A 21,760-nucleotide genomic window follows, 5' to 3' on the forward strand; every position below is an offset into this window, starting at 1 on the left:
GAAGGGTGAAATGAAAACTTCGGTAAAATTCGTAATATATCTAGTTGAAGGGGGTTTTTCTGCAAACGTGCATCAATTAACTTGTTTAGGCGATAGTGCTGGCCGTTTGATCTTGCGATAACCAACATTAACCGTCCGATTGTAAAGGAACTTCATTTATAAAAATAAGCACTCCAAGATGTGTGATCACTGGGCGGATCGGGTCGGGTTTGGTCCCACTGTGCCCGTTAGCTTGTTAACGTCCCCCAGCGGGCCCAGCCCCAGCCCCCAGGCCCCGGCCGACTATTTCGAACCCCGCTAAATATTCGTTTTATTTCAAACTCATCGGCCGCCGCGCCTCTCTATTTTTAACCATTTGTTCCATTGTTCTCCATCATTACCGCGCTCTGCTTTCCACGCGAGATTCAATGCCCTTCTTCTGTTCGACAGTATGTCCCACCCGCGTGATTCAATGTTCCTTCTTTCAACGTTCACTCCACCAGGTATCTACTAGCTCGCATTCTGGTTTATTTCTTCCTGATTTTTTTTCCCCAATTGGTGGTCTATATTACCCTCTGCTCAGAGATACTTTTGATCCGAGGGGTGTCGTTTATGTGCATGTTGATGGGAGATAGTAAGATTAGCTTCTCCTAAAGGGGAGGCCTCTGAGAGGTGAAGAGCAGGCAGTAATTCTGAATTGTAAGGCAGAGAAGTTGCCTATTAAATATTTGAGACTGCCTTTTTATGATAAAAATCTTCAAAAGCAAGATTGGTTGTCAGTGATTGATAAAATTGAAAAGAGATTGGTGAGGTGAAGGAGCAAGTTGCTGTCTTTGGGAGATAGAATAACCTGATCCTTGATAAATTTTGTACTTAGTGTTGTTCAACTGTACTATTTGTCTTTCCTCAACCTTCCTACGTGGGTCGGAAACAGAATTGATAAGTTAAGGAAAAATTTCTTTGGAAAGGCACAAGTGAAGAAAAAAAAGGTTGTCCTCTTTTTAATTGGAAGAAGGTGTGAATAAGAAAATAGTTTTGTGGAATGGGCATTGACAATTTGCAAGATAAATAAAGCCCCTCTTGTGAAATGGTGGTACAGGCTCTTTTTTTAAAACTCTGATGTGATACAAAGATATTAAAAAAGAGTTAAGTTTGAATCACTTAAGTTGGTGAATTCTATTAGAATTTCTCCTCTTTTTTGGGGGAGGGGGGTGGCTTTAGAGACGGGATGTTTTTAAAGTTGGTTTAAATTGGCTGTGCAAAATGGTTAGATATGTGCAATCTTGCAACAAGATTCTTAGTTTGTTCAAGATTGTTCGGGATGAGGCAATCTCAATTGCTGATATTTGGGATGGTAATAATTAGAATTTGCAGTACGAGAGAAAACTTCTAATCATGGTTTAAAGGATCGGCTGAGCCCGATCCGGATCGTCTAAGCCGATCCCGACCGATCCTCTTTCACTATTTTCCTCTCTCTCTCTCTCTCATTTTTTCTTCTCCTCTCTTTTTCTCACATTCACTATTTTTCACTCTCTTTCTCTGCATACCAAAGCTATTGCTTCTCAACGCAAAAATCCAGATCTGGCAAACTCTACCAACGTAGATCCAACTCCGACGACCTTGGCCATGTGATTTTTTTTATTTTATTTCTCTCTCTCTCTCTTTTCTCTTTTCTTCACTATAGTTTTTTTTTTCTCTCATTTACTGTGGCAGAGTTTTTTTGTCTTTTCGTTTCTTCCATTCTCTCTCCTTTGTTGCAGCTATTTTAAGTAAGTTAGTATTTTTTATAGTTTTTAGGCATCATATATGAATAATTATTATTTTCTCATTTTTTAAAATTTTTAGATATTTTAAAATAATATTTAGAATTTTATTTAATTAAAAATAGCTCAATCTGATCCGAGCGACTGATACGGCCGATCTAGCCGATACGTATTGTTTTTTCGGGAGGTCAATCCTGATATCTATCCCCAATTTTTTGAACCTTGCCTCTAATACGTTGCATTTAGAAGAGTTGCATATGGTGAATTCTATGGTGAACAATTAGGTGTGGAAAAGGAGTGGTTTGGATAGAGTAATATGGGGATTTGGCACAAATGGAATTTTTATTATAAAGTCACTTTACGAACTTTTGAATAATAGGAGCATACCTAAGTTATAAAAGATGAAAATTTCTCCAAAGATGAGAGCTTTCTTGTGGTTAGTATGTCACAACAGGGTTTTAACTAAGGATAACCTACTGAAGAAAGGGTGGTCTAGGAGCGCTCAACATATGTTTTATCAGACAAATGAATCGGTAGAACACATGTTTCTAAAATGTGGTCGTGTGAAAAAGATTATAGGAAAATAAAAGGGATGTTTGGAACTTTTTTTTAAAAAAAATATCCAAAGCATTTAAGAGATTGGTTCTTGGGGGTGATAAAAAATCTGAACAAAGAAATGAGAAAGTGGTGGTTGATTTGCCATGCGGCCTTGATTTGGAACATTTGGCTTAAGAGGAATAATAGAATTTTTAAACATTGTTCTAAGACCTGGGAGAGTTTGTCTCACAAAGCGACATCTCTTTTCTTGGCAAGGGCTCAGGGAGAAGCTGCGCTCAACAGAGCCAGGAGATTGACGTAGGGAGTATTGGTAGATATGGTGATTCTGGAGGACAATTGATTGCTGCTCTGGGTCTGAACTGAACTGAAGCTGATTATGTCTTGTTACGTAGACTTTTCTTGTTTGCTCAGTAGTGTTGTTTTGTTGATTTTGATGTTATGTATGGATGTCTGTAAGTGACACTTTTCTTTTTGTTTCAGTCCTATGTGGACTGCTGTTAGATGTTTGTGGTTATTCTGTTGTTATGGTTTGTTTGGTTGTGAAAAGGTTTTGGTTGATTCGGTATGTTACTGGTAGGTGTTTGTGCTTTCTAGTCTTGGGTCAATGTGTTGTTCTGGGATATTATTATATGTTTTGTGTTTGATCTTACTCTATGATTTGGATTAATGTTTTCAATTTTGATGAAGCTGAGGTTCTTTTGTCAAGATAAAAAAAAAAGGGTGGCCTCTTCCTTAGATATTGTGTGGGATGAAGGCCACTTGTTTGGTTGTTCATCAATTAGAATCAGGGCAAATTGGTGCTCTTTGGAATTTTAGATAGGTTTCAGATTCTACTTGATCGTGGAATGTGAGTGGTATCAACGAGTGGAATCACGAAGGGGCTAGATATTGAAAGCTACTTATTATCTTCTGTCGCCAGTATGGCACATAACTTTTTTTCTGCAAAGTGTAATGTTGATGAGCAGATATGATATTGCCTTGTGGAAGGGACTAGGAAGTTTGTAAGATGTTTTTGCTGCAAAGGTAGATTTATTGGATTTCCTGACATTGAGAGTTGATAGCTATTAAGGCTTATTGATGCATTAGAGTTGATAATAATATACAGATGTATTCAATTTATTGATTTACTACTTATTTATATCTAGTACTATTAATGAATGCACTCATTAAGTTGGTTATGAAATCCATTTCTTCCATGAAACACATCAACAAGGTTCTTCTACAGCATGTGGCATTTGAGTATTCCTTAATCAGTTCTGTTTACTGGTTAAGCCAATAATATGAATAGTTAAAAGCAATCTTGACTAGTAAAACATCTTTTTTTGAAAGACGGCCTTTAACTTTTCTTAAGTGCATCCTATTCCTAACTTTTATAATTCTCTGGTTTAAGAACTTCCCATCTTACATATTAATCAAGTAAAGATTTATGCAATCAGGTTTGCCTTCTTCGATTATGTGGCATGTATGTCTAGCAGGTCCTCTTCCTTCATAACTTCCAGAAAATATTGCTTTCTTTTTTTCAATAACAATAGCCTCAATAAACTCAAAGATCCAAATCTCTAGATCTGCCATAATTGGACTCAAAACCAAGTTGATCAGCATTGGCATTGAGATTACTGCTTCAATTAGATTAGTTTGATAATATATGAATTTCTTCATTTCGAGCTTGTCTGACCTTTTCTGATTCCTCAAAGAAGAAAAATAAAGTAGAAGAATAAAAAAGAACTATCGTATATAAGCCTATTATGAGTTTAGGACAATTGTGAATGCCACCATATTCTATGTTTATTATCTATCAGAATTAGATTGGACCTTGAGAGGTGAAGATTTGATCACATAATTTACTTTTTGTGAAGAATTTACAGGGGCTTCTTGCTAGATTATGCATCTAAGAGTCTCTCTTAAGAAAAAGTTTATTTCATGCATTGTTATTGGCTTCTTAAGTTTATTCCTTCTTTCTATATATTTGAATTTAGTGAACAATCTTTAAGTAAGAATCAACTTATTTTAACTTAAATAATTTCTAGGAGATGTGTCTGACTCACTGATAGACATCTTCATTTCCCTCTAAACTCTTGAGTCACGTGATATCAATGATCACATTTTTATTTGTCATACATAAGGTTACCTTTTGTCTTGAGACCATTTTGTAACACTGGAATGTTGCATGAAGACCCCTTATTTATCCTTAAATTTGATAGCTCTCTTTGTAGTTCTGATAAACCAAGGTAACCTCTGAACCAGTTGTCCCCTAAACAAATATTGTCAAATTACAGCAGTGATATCAAGTAGCTATTTTATAATAAGTAGTAGCCTCGGCCAAGAAAAGGAAAACAAATATTATAAGTTGAGCATTGTTAGCAGCATTGTGTTTTTAATCCCTTCACAAAGGTTGCTTACTTAAGAAACCTGATCACCTGATAAAGGATCTTTCTTTTTTTTTGGTGTATGTGGCTATATGCATGTTCCTAGGTGGTGGATTGTTATCCTCTCCAAAGGCTAAATTAAAGTTTCTGTCTTAGGTAGACTTTATGCTGCCAAGTTGTCTGTATAATAAGTGCTAAGCCGGTCATGTTCTTCCTGCCACTTGTTATTTTGTTGCTTGTTTCTAACATAATTGCTGAATCGCTGACCCTCACTACTGGAGGTAAATGTTACAAATTACTTGTAATTGTATATTATACATGTATGAAAAAATTTCCTTTCTGTGCACTTCAACAAACCATTCTATTTTTCCTTTCAGTAGGACATGAAAAGCAGTTCACAGATATCATTCTTTAGGACATGAGTTTGAAGAGCAACTGACTAGTTACAAACAATAGGAAAGAATGCTGCAAGAGTTTCCATGTATGTTTTTGGTAGATGTCAAGGTTTATATGGGTCTTCTAGATGTATTCTTAATATTGCAACTTGCACAATGTAATATTTGTTGTCTAATCCATATCTGGTTGATCTTGCAGTGGATGCAATTTGGTAGCTGATTAAAGGAAAAAAGTGTAAAGAGTGAACAAAGAAATATTGGGTGAACTAAGCTGGAACAAGATAAAGAAAAGACTGGTAGGTCTTGATTATTATCAGCAGATAATTTACAGTTGCAATGTATCCCTCTACCCAAAGTAGTTGATGAAATTTTAAGCTGTCTATCAAAAACATGCTCTCTTTAAAGTCAAGTTGTGCTTTTCTCAGCGATTTCAGTAGCTATATAATCATCATTTCAACAGATATAGACTGCAGCCAATAGCAAAATCATTCGCTATCAGGATGTTGGATGGCCCATGTCCATGTCCTTCATTTCAAGTCTACTTTTTGAGGCATAATGTCTGCAATCATGAATATTGCAAGCAACAATGATAGGAGATGACGTGTCGCATGAGCATATCCAAAGATTTTTGTCATGTGATGGGTGGCTAGAATTGTTTAGCATCTGGATTCAATCTTCCAGTTCAACAGCAAATTTCAGAAGACCTTTATTTATCCCCATTGTGTTCGTTATATGTTGTATTTATTGGTGACTTCTAAAACCACTATGTTGCTTTAAAAAATTATTTTTTCCATTTTCGTGCATTATTAGTGGAGCTATATATGATCTCTAACGAAAGCAATTACTTCAATCAGTACAGGCATTTGGTTTGGCAGCAACTGGTAGCTAGATATGCTTGAAGGAGAATGAGGTTAAAGATTGTCCAAATCTCCAATATATTCTGCACCACTGCTCGTCTATGTAAAGATTCAGATCCCCTTCCAGGGGGTAAAAGATGATGTAAATGTTCCACTATCAGCTCCAAGTTCATGACAGCAGAAACATTATGAAGTGGAGCCAACGTAAGTTACTTGAAGAAAACTAATCAACAACCACAAACATGTTGTTTTCATTCGAATTAAAAAATATGCCCAAAAAAAAAATGCTTTCTATTATGTTTACATGTGAGAAAATCTGCAATCTGCAATTGCCTTGAAAACCTACAGTGAAATTATTATTTATTGTGTGATAGTTATCTCCTACTTTCATACTTGGCTTCTAGCAAGTAGTCTGCCGTATAAAAACACATATCTCTGTTACTATCAAGGGGACATCATTATAAGCCTAGGAATTGACTTTAATTTGCTAGTCGAATTTTGGTTTTTCCCAAACTCAAGTTCTGTTTAGCTTCTTAATAAGGCAAGTATTCTCCCTGATCAGGCTCAAAATGATTTATGACATGGGCATAGAGATACATGGCTACAAAGCTAGTAATTGGCATAGTCATGTTTTGTTTTTCTCAGAATTATGGGTTACCATACATCCGGCAAGATACACTGCTATAGATAAACCTGTTTTTTTGGTGATATAGTACTTAGGAAATTACATACTAGTTATGTTTATTATGATTATTATTTCTCATGATATTGAATTTGTTCAAATTGCTCTCCTTGGTCATTCTTTTAGATAGAAATCTTATCCTGATCATCTCTTTTTTTATTTTTTTTAATCTCATACGAGATTGGTCACAGTTGGGGTTCTTTACTCAGTGTATGAAAATTTCTAATAAATAATCTTGTTACTATGAAATAATTGGAAAGATATTATCTTGAAGAGCTCATAGCGTTCCTATGTACCAGGATTTGGCTGTCATGTTTCTTTTTTTGTCTGCAGGTACGAGTAACTTTCGTAAATACAAAAATTTATGACGAAAAAATCTGTCGCAGGTACGACGAGTCTGATTCGACGATGAGATTAACAACGTCCAGGTGGAGAGGCGAGGCTCTTCACTCCTAGTTGGACCAATGGATTAAACAACAGATTTAATCTCCTCCTGGATCCTATCATGATTGTGTGGCATAGATTGCGTTTTTGCATGCCAAAAACAGAATGTCCTAGAGATGGGAAGGCACAGGGTTTTGATATTTGATGCTTGTCCTTGTTGTCAATATGCCTGCCAGGAGGAGTAGTCGGCATGAAGTGGAGGACCACAGCACATACCCCTGCAGGCCCATACGATTCCTGCCACCCTTGTCTTTCTTCTCTTCGTTTGAGTCTAAATCCATCCAGCTACTACTACTACTACTTCATTACAAAGCCTAGTTGCAAAGCTTTGGCAGAATTTCCATTGGCCGACATCAAATGGATTAATCAAATTGCTTTCTGTGACTGGAATCTGCTATCTGAGAAGAGGACTCCTCCCAGCATTCCTGTTCACTGCCAGAGACATCCACTTGGGAGAATAATCAAACAATGTACGTGTGTGGACTAGAACTCCTTACCTCGGTTGAGCATCCGGGAAAGATTCTAAACTAATAATCCCCAATCAAAACTTACTAACTAACGACAACGGTGGTAGTTAATTGCCCCTGTAACCCATCAGCCAAAGCGAATAACTATAAATTTAATCCCAACCTCCCCCAGTTTTATTAGATTAGATGGAACTCAGAAGCCTGAGATAGATAAATAAATATACCAACCTGACACTTTGCATTGCTACCCAAATAAATAAACTACAATAAAATAAAATAGCAGTCCCTTTCCCTCCTTTTTTTTTTCTTCTTCTTTTCTCCCATTTATTCGACACGTCACGCACGAGCTAAATTAGCCCTGACAGGGTAAGTGACACGAAGCCACGATAGATCCGTTTTAGTTTATTAGGCATCCCCCACAATCTTAGCTACATCCAAATCCACATGGGTGGGCTCCCCTGTTCCTCTAAAATTATGTCTATTAATTACGGCATTTTTATACACAATACATAGTATTATATTATATTATATTATATTATACAAATATTGGGGTTCATTGTTTTGCATTATTAGATGATGCCAGAATGCATCCAACGCACCACACCACCAGCTCCTGTTATTATATTGCGGATGCTTCCATGATTAGCCCTCACTCTATTACCTAGCTTCCCTCATGACTTCATGATTAGAGCCTCTAATCCCAGCTCGCAGGTTTAGCTTTTCTGTCCTTATTCCAGGAGCTAGCTACTATATCTATCTCACATTACATAGGGTGGGAATTCAAGATGCCACGCACCTCCCTACTTGGGCTTCGGCGTTCGTTCTAGATGAACAACAACAAGATGATGAGGAAATGGTCGGAAAAAAGAGCGCACGTGGGTTGAAAACGGATTAATCCCACCAACAAGCGTCAAGTTGAGACCCGTGACTCCTTTACCAATACCACCCCCTCTCTCTCTCTCTCTCCCTCTCCCCCCCCTCCTAATCTTAATATATATATAAATATAAATGGAGCATGATATAACCGTGTCTATCTGTTGGGGATGGCTTTAGATTAGTAAAGAAATCCCTTTCTTTTACTTTTTAATGAATTTATTCTTCTCCCATCTTGGACCCCCCCCCCCTCTGTAGTCCACCTAATCCTAATATGACCACGGTAATGTGATTGCGCATTCACACTTGCACAGTGACAATAATGGCGTTGCAGGATTGGGACTGAAACTTTGTATTAAATTGCGCAGGACCCGGACTGACTCGTATTCAAACGCAAATTTAACTCACTGTTCCTAGCTAACTCTACTGCACTGCTGGAGTGCTGGGTAATTACTTTTTTTATTTTATTATCTTATTTAAGAAAGAAAGAAAAAAAGAGTTGTGTACTCAGATCTAACCAAGCACACGGTTTCAAACAGTGCTGTCTTTTACGTGAAAAGGATAAGGAATTCATTAATTTTTACCTCGAAGAGAAGAAGAACGCTAGCTTTTGGCAGGAAAACAAAGTACAACCAGCCTTCCGTAATGTCCGTAGCCCACCACTAACAGAAGAACAGCGGTAACTAAAATAAAACAACCCTTTTCTCCACCCCCACTATATATAATTCTCCTCCTCCTCCATTACCCAGAGCTTATCTATCTCCAAAACACACACATAGGAAGAGAAGAGAGAGAGAGAGAGAGAGAGAGAGAGAGAGAGAGAGAGAGAGAGAGAGTTTTTTTTAAAAAAAAAAGAAATTAAAAAAGAAAATTACTAAGAGGAAGATAGGAGATCATGGAAGTAGAGGGATTCCGGTCGCACTTCACCTTCGTCTTCTTCTCCTTCGCCATCTCCTTCCTCCTCTTCTCCCTAATCGTACGCCTTCTCAAGTCTCGCCCTTGCGGGTGGTGCAACTGCGCCGTGTGCGAGTCCTACGTGGCCTCCTCGTGGTCGTCGGAGTTCGACAACCTGTGCGACTGGTACACCCACCTCCTCAAGCAATCCCCCACCCGCACCATCCACGTCCACGTTCTAGGCAACGTCATCACCGCCGAACCGGCCAACGTCGAGCACATGCTCAAGACCCGCTTCGACAACTACCCAAAAGGAAAGCCCTTCTCCGCCATCCTCGGCGACTTCTTGGGCCGGGGAATCTTCAACGTCGACGGCGAGCTGTGGCAGTTCCAGCGGAAGTTAGCCTTCGCCGAACTCGCCGGCGGCTCCGTCCGGGCATTCACCTCGCACATCGTCGACGCAGAGATCCGCCGCCGCCTCCTCCCCCTCCTCAACTCTGCCGCCACCGCAGACGAAGACGTTATATTAGACCTCCAAGACGTATTCCGCCGGTTCGCGTTCGATAATATTTGTAAGATCTCATTCGGGGTAGATCCGGGCTGCCTCCATCTGTCGCTGCCGATGTCGGAGTTCGCGGCGGCGTTCGACAAGGCGTCGATGCTGTCGGCGTGGCGAGCGACGGCGACGGTGCCAGCTGTGTGGCAGATAAAGAGGTTTCTGAACGTCGGGTCGGAGAGGGAGCTCCGGGAGGCGATCGGGTTGGTCAACCGGCTCGCCGAGGAGGTGATCCGGCAGCGGCGGAAGCTGGGGTTCGCGTCGAGCCACGACCTCCTCTCCCACTTCATGGGCTCGGTCGACGACGACCGCCTCCTCCGCGACATCGTCGTCAGCTTCCTCCTCGCCGGCCGGGATACCGTGGCCTCCGCCCTCACCTGCTTCTTCAAGCTCCTCTCGCAAAACCCAGCCGTCGCCTCCGCCATCCGCGACGAGATCCGCCGCGTCGGCGGGGAGAAGCCGAAGGAGATGCACTACCTGCACGCCGCGATCTACGAGAGCATGCGTCTGTTCCCGCCGGTACAGTTCGACTCCAAGTTCTGCCTCGCCGACGACGTGCTCCCCGACGGGACGCCGGTCGTGAAGGGGACGAGGGTGACATACCACGCCTACGCGATGGGGAGGATGGAGGAGCTCTGGGGCGAGGACGCCGCCGAGTTCAGGCCGGAGAGGTGGCTCCAGAACGGCGCCTTCGTACCGGTGAGCCCGTTCAAGTACCCGGTATTCCACGCCGGCCTACGCATCTGCGTCGGGAAGGAGATGGCTCTCATGGAGATGAAGGCCGTCATCACCGCCGTCGTTAGCAGCTTCGACATCGACGTCGTAGACGGACGCCGATCACCCAAGTTTGCGCCCGGGCTCACTGCGTCTCTCGGCGGCGGTTTACCGGTTCGCGTTCGCCGAAGGAACGACGTCAGTTACTTTGGCTTGCATGCGTTTGTTAATTAATACTTCATCGCCGGGATTACTCAAATCTTATCTCCTGCTTTTGTGTATAGAGAATGTATGAATCCCATATTCATGTATGCTAGCTCATATATAATTGATTAATTAATGTAAATTATATTAAGATTTCAGAACGACCTAGTCTCTTCTAATTAATTTCTTCAAAATATGTCACCCATTCTACACGCATAGTTATAACATGATAACAGTACGTAGATAATATCACTCAGAGAATATATAAATATGCAGGGACGATTTTAGCGATTTTCTCTCTCAAAAAAAAAAAAAACGAAATAGAATTTGTTAATTAGATTGGAACATCGATAAAGATGATATCTAATATATATATCTATATTCCATAGTGGTATATTTAATCCAATAGCAGTGTCGCATGTGTTCTGGGGATCAAGGTTTGGAGTTTTCCTCTGAGACTGTTAACCAATGGCAATGTTACTATGGGCTACTTCTCTTTAATATTAATTTAATTTCCACGCATGTATTGCATATCTCTCTCTCTCTCTCTCTCTCTATATATATATATCATGGTGGGGATCATGCACGTTTCTTATGATGATCGATATATATACAAACAAAACTAAATACAATTAGGAATGGGTAGTACCGTAGTGGTTAGCATACAACTGTCGTGCACGTGCTACTAACACTTTCAGATTCCTTTGTATTATTTTTTTAAATAAAATATATTTTAATCTCTTATTCTTATTCTTATGTCTAAAATTATTTTACCCTTATAAATTTTAAATCAGTCTCTATACTTACGGCACGATTAGATAATACTGACGGTTTCACTTTAATCTAAAGTGTAGCTTCTGGTTTGAAGACTTTTTAAAATATATTGGAGTAAAATAATTTTGGACATAAGTACATGGGGTAAAATGAATTCAACCCTATTTTTTTAAAGTGATGCTAACGTCAGCGGCCAAAATTTGACACAGAGGCTCCACGACCGACCCTTCTCAAGTGTAACCAAAATTTTATTTTATCTTAATTGGATAACCGATTCATAGATTTGTTAACCTCGCGGTAGATATGTTTAAACTTAACACAAGACACATGTAAAGACAGCCTTAAATGATGTTGTCCACCAACCAAGAAGAGAGGTCGATGCCTTTTATGATGTTGACGAGAAGAAAAGAGTCCATCTTAATCTCAATATGGGTCAGACTCATGATGTCTAAAATAGATTGGAGGATTATATCGAGAGCCATCGCTTGGCCACTAATGAGCTAGTAGGGTGTAATATTATAATGTTCAATGACGTATTAAAGTTATGTTAAATGCACGCTCGCTCATGAATGTCATTTGAAGGTTATGATTGACTATCTAATAGCATACAATTTTCTACATATCTTCGCTAAAATATAATATTTAATTTGCAAGTAGCTAAGATACAGAATGTAAACCACAAATTTGTTATAAAAAAAAGAAAAAAGAAAAAAAAAAGATTGCATGTACACATCTTCCCTTTTAAACAAGCTCCATAAAATAAAAAGAATATGTCTCTAATTAAGCAATGGTTCAATCTAGTTGTCAATGATTAATGCTTGTATGCAATGGTAGGAGTCAAGCTCTTGAACTTAGTCTTATAGCTAGTGATCTCTAGATTTGCCTACACTAAGTGATAGATCCTAAAAGAGAGAAACAAAAAAAAATAATTATATTTAGATCCGTTGAATTATTAAAAATATCTTGAACTCTCTTTTTGTTAGATTTTCGTATTATATTATAATTTTCTATGGGTGAATTAAAAAGTTGGCCAACCATAATGGAATATGACTCATAGCCTAAGATTTTCTTTAAGAAAAATAATAATTTCCTTTGCATGATCTACTACGCATGAGATGCCATTCTCATCATGCAGGTAGTGGAAAAATCACCATCCTTCACCTATAGATGACGATCACGTAAAATTAAAGGGCAAACTTAGTGACGCCTTCTTTCTCATGATCATAGTGATTTGTTCGGACCAGAAAAAAAGAGAAAAAAATACTATAAAATTGGATTACGAGGGGTTGTCAAAATTTGGATGAGAGAGCCTATCGATCTTTATCGCAATGGGCACTTATTGTGGACATGGTTTTTGAGGTGGGAGTGTCAACCTAGCAAGTTGATGGAACTGTCCCTCAGTGTTTCCAAAGTGCTCAAATATATTTAAACACATCATAAGAAAAAGAAAAAGAAGAAGAAGAAGAAGAAGATGATGATGATGATGATGATAAGTATTTGTTTCTTTTTTAATATTATTTTTCCTTTCTTAAAAGTAGTCACTATTATATTACACCTTATATTTTATTACCAATAATTATAGAGATAGAGAGAGAAGCTAAGGGTTAATTTATATTGAATCATTTGTCATATATTTTTAGTGCTTTTGAGTTATTTATCGTTCGATCTCTCATTTTTTAATATAAAGATACTTAGACTTCACCAAATTTTAAAACATACTAAGATGTCTCTAGTCTAGTCTGGATTTGAAATAATTTTCTTCGTAATAATTGCTCGGGTTTAAAGTCAATATTGAAAATTTCTTGGATAACATCTATTTGACTCTACAATCCAAAAAAAAAAAAGTTACCACATACACCCGTTGATCAAATTTTTTTTATTTTATTTAGAGGTTCATATAATATTTTTTTTTCTTAGTTCAAGAGATATATACGAATATATTTCTTAGTTTAGATCTGTATATAGGTAATAAGAAATTTCGGAGAGTATACATGTAAAACAACAGTGATATATGACTCTAAATAAAATTATCCCTAAGGGTAAAAGAAGACAAAGAGTATTTAAGATATTTTAAAATATAAAATTAGTGCAACTAGCTATAGGAAATTAAAAAAGAAAAAATAAAAAAATAAGGATTGGGTTACAAATAGCTTTCCTTAATCATCCCTTAAAAATAGTGACAGTTAAGCAGTAGTCATGGAGACTACTGTGCATGAGTCACATATGAGATTTAAGTCTCATCGATCTTAATCAAAATATTATCAAGGAAAAAAACAAGAGATAGGGGTTAATCATCCCTTGTTCTTTTGTCTTGGGATTGCATTAAATTATTAGAGGTTGATGAGCAACAAAGACTAATCGAATACCCTCTTTTGATATGACCCTAAGTTCCAAATTAGGGGAAAATAAACTATGTTATATGTATATATATACACAACTAGATCTCTCATAGCACATTGCAGCATTTTTTCTGTGATAAGGACATGCATTTAAATATATGACACAAGCGAATCTTGCCAATGCTCGACTAAATTGTGCTACCTAAACTACTTAAAAAGGGACCATCTCTCAATATGTGAGGCAAAAAAATATATCAAATAACAATATAAGCTACAAGAACATGTGGAACAAGGAATTAAAAAGGAGGCAGTACATTATATATATGTATTAATTGTATAATGATCAATTAGTTAAAAGAGGCTTATATTGTATTAAAGTTTTCGATTCAAATTCCAATAATATCGATATTTAGTGAGATGCAATTAGTTTTTTTACTTATATATATATATATATCAACATATAGATTAAAATAGCGTTTGATTTATGTATAAATGATAATTATACGAGGTAAGTTAAGTGACAAGTTATGTAAAAATTTTATGATAGATATCTATTACAATTAACATATTTATTTACCGTTAGTAACTAATTGTAAATTCTTATATAAATTTATTCGACGTAATTATTTTATTTTACAAAATAATATATGAGTAAAAGTTATAGATATTCCTAATATATATATTTAAGAAATATGTATAAAGTTATCTTTAAAATAACTCCAGGGATAATATAGATAATTATTTTATTTTTTAGTTTAGAGATTCATACAGTTTTTTTTATTTTCTTAGCTTAAAATGGTTAGTACAATTATAAAACTTTATATCATGAATCAAACTAGGAACTAGGCCTAAGTGTTTATGGTCTTTATGTGTGCATATATTTGGAACCAAATGTGCCAAATGTGGGATGGAAGTTAAAAGGGAGATGGAGGGAGGAGTGGAGACAAAATTAAAAATCTAAGAACAGATGATGGTCCACCTCCAATGACACCCATATGAGTTCATGAGCCACTACAAAGAAGACAAATTTTTGCTATGTCATCATGAGTCACTCATGACCATATCTTTCTTCTCTCTTTGGAGGGTCAAACACTAGAGAATTTTTATTAAAATTACTCTGCATTTTGCCACTAAGGCCTGGTACTAATACTCTTGACATTAGTTCTTATTCATGGATAAGTTACACTACAGATAGAGGTAGATTAACTATAAATACCAAATGATCTTAATAGGTTTTTTTTTAAAAAAATTTACTATTGAGATAACTTATGAAGAATATTTTAGGTATTTCACTTTTTATTTTCTTTTTTGTTAATTGTTATTAGGTTAAAGTTAACTTAGCGGGTATTTTTGAGGTATTTAAAGTAAAATGCGTGAGTGAAATGTTAATAAATTATAGTTATGTGCTAAGATTTATTTATTTATTTATAAAGGTAGATACAACCCGAAGACTTTCTCAAGATGCTTCGTAAAATAAAATAAAATAAAATTTTATTTCTAATAACACACAATTGCTAATTTTGTGCATGATAGAATGATCAAATTAGAATCCCCTTGACAATGTTAAGTTCCCAATTGAGTAGTTACCATGATATGGGTTGGGCTTAGGTCCAATAAAGGCCCAGTAGCCCAGATTTGAGGCCTTGAAAAAAGAAGAAGAAGAGATAGGTGAGAAATGATAATAATTCAGGGGGTTTAAATATAATTATCTCTAAAAAAATTTAAAAATAATCTGTGACTGTGTGCATATGCCCATTTTTCTTGATATATTTAGTTCATATGGTTCAATATTTATATCGGAAATAATCTATTATCAGCCAATGAGATCGTAATCTATCAAGATATAAAATATTATCTATGTAGATACATGCATCTAGTTTCTCTTGAATCTTGATACATTGCCCTGTAATAATTAAATGCCTGTGCTTTGTGCCCTTTGTCTACTAATATGTATTAGAAAATGGAGGGGCGAATCTATTGTGCGATCTTGCAATCGAATAGAATAGAAGATGCAAAGGGTTGCTTAGTTTTTACTCTTAACAGTGGATATTAATTTAGGAGCAAAATTTAAATGCACTAGGGGTGGTAAAGGCTCTTCAAACTGAGCACGGATATATATATTTTTGTATTAGATGCGGATAAGGATTCAATCTTATCATTTTAATATTTATAATCCCTACTACTTTTACTATCTAATTATGGGTCTTTTAATTATTTTTTATAACAATATTTTCGATGAATTGATTTGATTCTGTCTTATGCGAAGGAGACAAAATAAGATTATAGTTTAATGAACCACTAAAATACTCTTAATATAATTAACGTATAAGAAGAAGAGAGAGAAGATAAGACTTAGAGAGAAAGTGAGTGATTAAATTAGATAATATAAAAATATTAGATGAAAGAGTAGATAAGAGAGAAGTATTATTCTACTAGTATAAGCCTAAGTAGTTGTTTATTTATAAGCCTATTCTTCTCCTACAACCTCATTCAAATATTTAAATAGTCTTATTAAAAATAATACTAACCTAATTATTAAGTTATTTTTAATTCTTATTATAATCTATCACTTGCCTCACTTTCAAACACCGATATTATATAATACCACCTCATATAATAAAATAATAATAATTATTATTATTAATAATAAAGCTATTATTATTGTAATATTGAAAATTTAAAATTAAGTATATATATTACAAATTGCTTAATATTATTATATTTAACTGGGCATAATAAAAATATATTTATAATCTAATGTCTATTAATTCAATATTCCATAAAAATAGTCACGTTTCAAAAAGTAGTATTATGATTGAATAATACTCTTGAATATACTTATAACATAATTATAAATTTTAAAATCATAATAGTGTAATATTTAACTTATATAATAAGAATATAATTGTAAATTATCTTACTATTAAAATATTTTTTATATGCACTTATAACATTAAAAGTATGATATTAGTTAACCAATATATAATCGAATTAAATGTTTAATAACTCCAAAGTAGAAAAAAAGAAAATGAGAAGGAAAAAGAAAAGAAAAGAAGAATCGGAACCTTTTGACTTTTCCTTGCATGTCGTGAGCAGAGAATCGCATTATCCCAACATCGCGTATATGTTACCCATCTCTCTCTCTCTCTCTCTCTCTCTCTCTATATATATATATATATATTTATTTATTTAGTTTCCTTTCAAGTTTCAATCAGTAGTATCGCGGCCTTCTAATTTGCAAGTAGGCAGGCGAGGATTTCCATCTCTTTCTCCTCTCCGCGTCTTTATCCCCTCTCCAATTCCCGGCCACCACTCTTCTCCCTCTCCTCTTCTATTTAGGGTTTGGCCCGTCCCATTTCCTACGACGAGTCGTCTCTCAATGGCTTCAGTGGCTCTACGGGAGCAGCTCAACCAGTTGCTGACCTCCATGTTCGCTGAGGTACTCCGGATCCTTCCGAACATACTCGATTTTCTTGAATAGAGGACTTTTTTTTTTGTTCTCTCTGCTGCTCATGTTTTTCTCTTTGACTTCTTTGTTTCGACGGTTGTTTTAGTTCTCATTTGAGAATGTTTCAGATCTCTAAGCTTTCAAATTGTTTTTAGGAGCCATTTATTTATTTTCTTTAGAGAAATGGAATCAGCTTAGGATTTGAAGACTCGTATTGTCCGCAGGGTTTGTTGGATCAGCAGTTCCAGCAGCTTCAGATGCTGCAGGATAGTGGCAGTCCTGGATTTGTCGCGGAAGTGATCACCTTGTTCTGTGAGGATTCTGAGAGGATACTAACTGAGCTGACGAAAGTACTGTATGTGCTAGATTATATCCCCTGTGATCTTTTCTTTTAATAGGCTGTGTGCTTCTTTATGTCGTTCAGTGACCTTGAATTGGGCTTTATGCTTTGTTCAGGGAACAAACCATCGTTGATTACCAAAAGTTGGATGCTTATGTTCACCAATTGAAGGGAAGCAGCTCAAGGTTGCCTATTGTGTCTAGTTTTTCATTTGGAAAGAAATCTCATTCATTTCAAGTGAACCAGCATATGGAAGTTCCTGGCTTTCTACAGTCACGTCATGTAGAGAACTAGAAACTGTAATGCTTAGATTTTACAAGGTCATTTTTAATAATGTTAGCACACTAGGGAATGCTTGAAGGAACATCAGAAAATTACCTTCTGCAGTTCTTACTAAATAGAATCATCATCAAGTTTAGCGATCTGACTTGTATTTTCATGAAATAAAAATGACACATGCATTGTTAAGATGATAATGACTTCCCAATTTAGTATTTTCAACTACTAAGTTTGGGCTTGTAGGCTGTTCTGTTTATTCTTCTTTTCTTTCAAGGATCTTGAACATGTATGGCATTACAAAATAAAGTAGGGAAAGGTTAAGCATTTTCATGTAAAGATGATTTATGACAATTAAGTTTTATCTAAACAAAACATTTTTTTTCTAAAAATTGTATAGTCTAAGTCAGTAGAAGTTTCTTATTTGGTGCTGGCATACTTCTATTAATTCGTATATCATGTTAATATGTTATGTCTTGATTGACTTAAAGCAGGACCATTTTAGATAGTTGAATAATGTTGATTATATTGTTGAGTTGGATTATCCTAAAAGCCCTGTGAATATTCCCATGTGCTTTGTATTCGTCTAATATCTATTATTTCAAAAAGCTTTATCCTACCTTTTGACTGGGCATTTATATATCCCAGTGTTGGAGCTCAAAATGTAAAATTGGCTTGTGTTCAATTCCGGCAGTTCTGCGAGGAGACTAATAAAGAGGGGTTAGTCAATTTTCATTTTTAAGCCAAATGTCTATTAACATCATTGTTCTCTAGATATTCTATCTTCTACGGTTCTCAAAGCATATGCATTATTGCAACTAAATATGCAAGAAAAAAATTGTATATGCATTTTCCTTTCTACTTCGCTGTTTCTTCTATTTTAGAATTTACAGTTCTAGTAGCTTTCAGCATATGGTAATTTTCTTCTTGATATAGGTATATTTGTGGTCATTTTGCCAAAATTGCCAGATTAGTTATTGGTTGTGGTTGGCCTTGCAATGGATTTTTGTCCTCCAAATTATAGTGTAATGCCATACTATTCATATAAATATGCAATAAACACAGATTATGGAGTGTGTTTTAATCTATTTGACAAAAGGTTCTATAATTCAAAGATTCATTGACCTCATAGGCCATAGATTCATTAACCCTTGTTAAATGTCTGGTGTTCTTGTCAAAATTGCATTAGTTAGGAAAATTGTGTTTGTTTCTCAGCATTCATGTGATGCTTCTGAAATAAATTGGAAGAATGACGTCAGTTGTAAGAAGATTATTCTATGTAATCCATATTAGAATATTAAATATAAAAATCATCGTTCTCTAAAAGCTTATGTTTTTAGAATAGTTGATAAGTAAACATAAAGCAAAAGTCCTGAGTTTAAGTCCCATCGGACAAAACCTGTTATTTAAATTATAAACCTCTATTTGTTTAAATCAAGTCCACTTTAAATATCTATGATCAAAAGTGACTGAGAATATTAAAATATAAACATAAAACTATTATTTTCTAACAACTTAAATTTTTAGACTAGTTGGTGAGTTCACAATCCCAAGTGATACAGATACAAAATATACGTTGCAATTGAGGGGCCTTTATATGGTTCCTTTCTTTTTGGACTTCTTAATCATATTTTCCATGCATTTCACTTTTTTCTTTTGCTAGATACTATTTCCTTCCTTCAATCTGAAAAGTAAATTTCTTTAAATTCTAGATATTGTAAGTTGAAATTTGCTTAGGATGGAACTCTTGCTATCCCTCTTAATTTGTTTGAGGGCCTGCACCAATGATGGCAGCAATGATTTTCTCACCAGGTGTATCCAGGCCTTGAATGTGGTCAAGCATGAATATTATCATCTACGAAACAAATTTGAGAAAATGCTCCAGGTAATTTTTTTCATATATATATTGATCTTTCAAGCAATACACACATGGAAATTGGAGCATTCATCTTTTCGGGGTTAGTTCATGTGGACTTTCATTGTCTCAACTGACTTTAAAACTGGATGTTTTAGCTCTCTCATTTGGATAAGAGTTCATCACATACATGCTTCTAGGGAGATGTAATGTGAAGCTATCCTGAGGAAATGTGAAGGCTAGTATTCTTCTTTAATCCGTTATAATTACTGGTCTGCAACAAGTACCAACTAATGCATTTGATTGGAACCTTGCTGAAGATTAAACAATATAACTTTTAGCCAACTATTCCCATAACATGCTTATAGCCATTGAATCCTGAATATAGTATTTTCTTGCCTACTGTAGAAATGATGAGAAGATTATTGATTCTTTGACCTTTTGGGGTTTCTGATTCATTTGTAGTATTATTACATTACTATCATCATATGTTTAGAATCATTTGAGGCCAAAGGAAATTTTCTAACTTGATTTTTTATTCATAATGGAATTACATGCAACATGATCTTGACCAAAGAGAAATAATTGCTATTTCTTTTGAGATAATAATTCTAGATAATCCCACTTGATTTAAACAATCTGGAAATTGTCATGCTGAGACATTTCAAATGGTGGTATAGCAAAATAACTCTTGTCAACGGGTGACAACTGACTATTAATTTCATGATAGAGACATTGACTACTTTTGGTTTATTGCATTGCTTTGATTAGCTAATTTTATTAGTAGCTCTGTTTACGGCCTAATAGAAGTATGAAGTATGAGCTTATTAAAACTATAATAAACTTGATTGATAGTATCCTATGCTTATCGCAGTTCATGACTTCTGAGTTCTGAATCATTTAGGGTGCAGAACTTTCCGGAGCCCACGCTTTCTTTGGATGTCCGTAAGTCTATCTGGTTAAGAAAGGGTAGTGCATACAGGAGCATCATAATGTTGTTTGAATTTACTGACCTAGGATAGTTATAGATTGCTTATAGTGAGATAAACTTCATCTCTAGTTTAGTGAATAGTGCCAAGATTTTATATCGTTTTGTCAGGAAAATGTGGATTTTATGTGACCTGCCTATCAGGCATGTGCATGAGCGAACACCTGTTAATAATGTGTGCATATATGGTGTGACGGTACATGACCAACTGGCCACTATATAGTGCTTGTTAGCTGCCAGCTTAACGGTTAGGTGGTTAGATTCTGCCGATGAAAGCCTTACTGTATTGGTACAAGTGGTCTGAGAGGTTAAAGGATATGCTCTTCATATATATATATATATATATATATATAATACTTCATTACTTCCTTCTCTATGTAGTCATTAACTTTTGATGTCTGGCACTCTAATCGTTAGCATATTTTAGATATTCAGTTTAGATTGTTGGGAATTGGGACCTACTGAGCCGTTCTGATGGCTTCACACTTCAGCACTTTTCCATACACTTTTAAGGCAGGAATTTGTGGTTTGACACTACAGTTAGAAATTCTGTATATTTATACAGTACATATGTTGAGCATATTTTTGTACTGCTATTATGCCCGGATGCATGCCACTTTTAAGATTGTCTATGACAGCCAGCTCGTAAAAGTGTTTGCTGACATAATGTTTTCTGCTGTAATGCAGCTGGAGCAGAGAATCCAAGCTTATGACTCTAAACAGCAAAATTAGAAGTCACAAAGTTGACTCTTCATGTGATCAGATGGTGTCTCAGCTCCTTTTAAGTTGTAGAACATCCAGTTTGAACCTTGTAATAACTGTATCTGTCTATACATGCAAGGCGTTTCTTTGAAGTACCTTGCTTTTAAATTAAGTTAGAATTTCCTGGATTTCGAGACAAGAACTGTAGTTTGCCTCTGATTTGGCATTTCTACTGGTGTAAACTAATTTAACTTTCCTGAAACAGAGGATTTGCTGCATCACCTTT

The 21,760-nt window shown here is 35.9% G+C and overlaps 2 protein-coding genes and 1 long non-coding RNA gene across 6 annotated transcripts; all 3 read left to right on the forward strand.

The window, feature by feature from the left end:
* The first annotated feature begins 200 nt into the window (after nt 1-200).
* On the forward strand, nt 201-7,423 carry LOC140777808 (uncharacterized). Of its 3 annotated transcripts, none has more exons than XR_012107096.1 (6): nt 201-482; nt 2,556-2,652; nt 5,044-5,147; nt 5,261-5,357; nt 5,916-6,122; nt 6,987-7,423. It is a non-coding gene; the product is annotated as an uncharacterized lncRNA (long non-coding RNA). The 3 variants fall into 3 exon arrangements; XR_012107099.1 differs by having other exon boundaries at nt 5,921-6,122; XR_012107098.1 differs by lacking the exon at nt 2,556-2,652.
* A 1,580-nt stretch (nt 7,424-9,003) lies between these two features.
* On the forward strand, nt 9,004-10,913 carry LOC140779496 (cytochrome P450 94C1-like). The gene has a single exon (XM_073124575.1). It carries the CDS (start codon nt 9,280-9,282, stop codon nt 10,780-10,782), a length of 1,503 nt encoding a protein of 500 aa, XP_072980676.1. The 5' UTR covers nt 9,004-9,279; the 3' UTR covers nt 10,783-10,913.
* Nucleotides 10,914-17,056: 6,143 nt separating this feature from the next.
* On the forward strand, nt 17,057-21,752 carry LOC140777388 (histidine-containing phosphotransfer protein 2-like). Of its 2 annotated transcripts, XM_073121460.1 has the most exons (7): nt 17,057-17,304; nt 17,538-17,668; nt 17,770-17,838; nt 18,578-18,649; nt 19,742-19,814; nt 19,943-20,022; nt 21,460-21,752. In XM_073121460.1, exons 1-6 carry the CDS (start codon nt 17,245-17,247, stop codon nt 19,982-19,984), a joined length of 447 nt encoding a protein of 148 aa, XP_072977561.1. In that variant the 5' UTR covers nt 17,057-17,244; the 3' UTR covers nt 19,985-20,022; nt 21,460-21,752. The 2 variants fall into 2 exon arrangements, with proteins under 2 accessions (XP_072977561.1, XP_072977560.1); XM_073121459.1 differs by lacking the exon at nt 19,943-20,022 and having other exon boundaries at nt 17,060-17,304.
* The last annotated feature ends 8 nt before the right edge of the window (nt 21,753-21,760 follow it).

Source organism: Typha angustifolia, chromosome 15 (genome assembly GCF_048772165.1).
Source record: "Typha angustifolia cultivar Huaian chromosome 15, ASM4877216v1, whole genome shotgun sequence".
Taxonomy (NCBI): domain Eukaryota; kingdom Viridiplantae; phylum Streptophyta; class Magnoliopsida; order Poales; family Typhaceae; genus Typha; species Typha angustifolia.

Coding starts and splice junctions, on each gene's coding strand:
- LOC140779496 (XM_073124575.1), top strand. CDS start 9,280: ATGGAAGTAGAGGGATTCCGGTCGCACTTCACCTTCGTCTTCTTCTCC.
- LOC140777388 (XM_073121459.1), top strand. CDS start 17,245: ATGGCTTCAGTGGCTCTACGGGAGCAGCTCAACCAGTTGCTGACCTCC. Junction 17,669..17,769: donor ACTGAGCTGACGAAAGTACT/GTATGTGCTAGA, acceptor TGCTTTGTTCAG/GGAACAAACCATCGTTGATT. Junction 19,815..21,459: donor AATTTGAGAAAATGCTCCAG/GTAATTTTTTTC, acceptor GCTGTAATGCAG/CTGGAGCAGAGAATCCAAGC.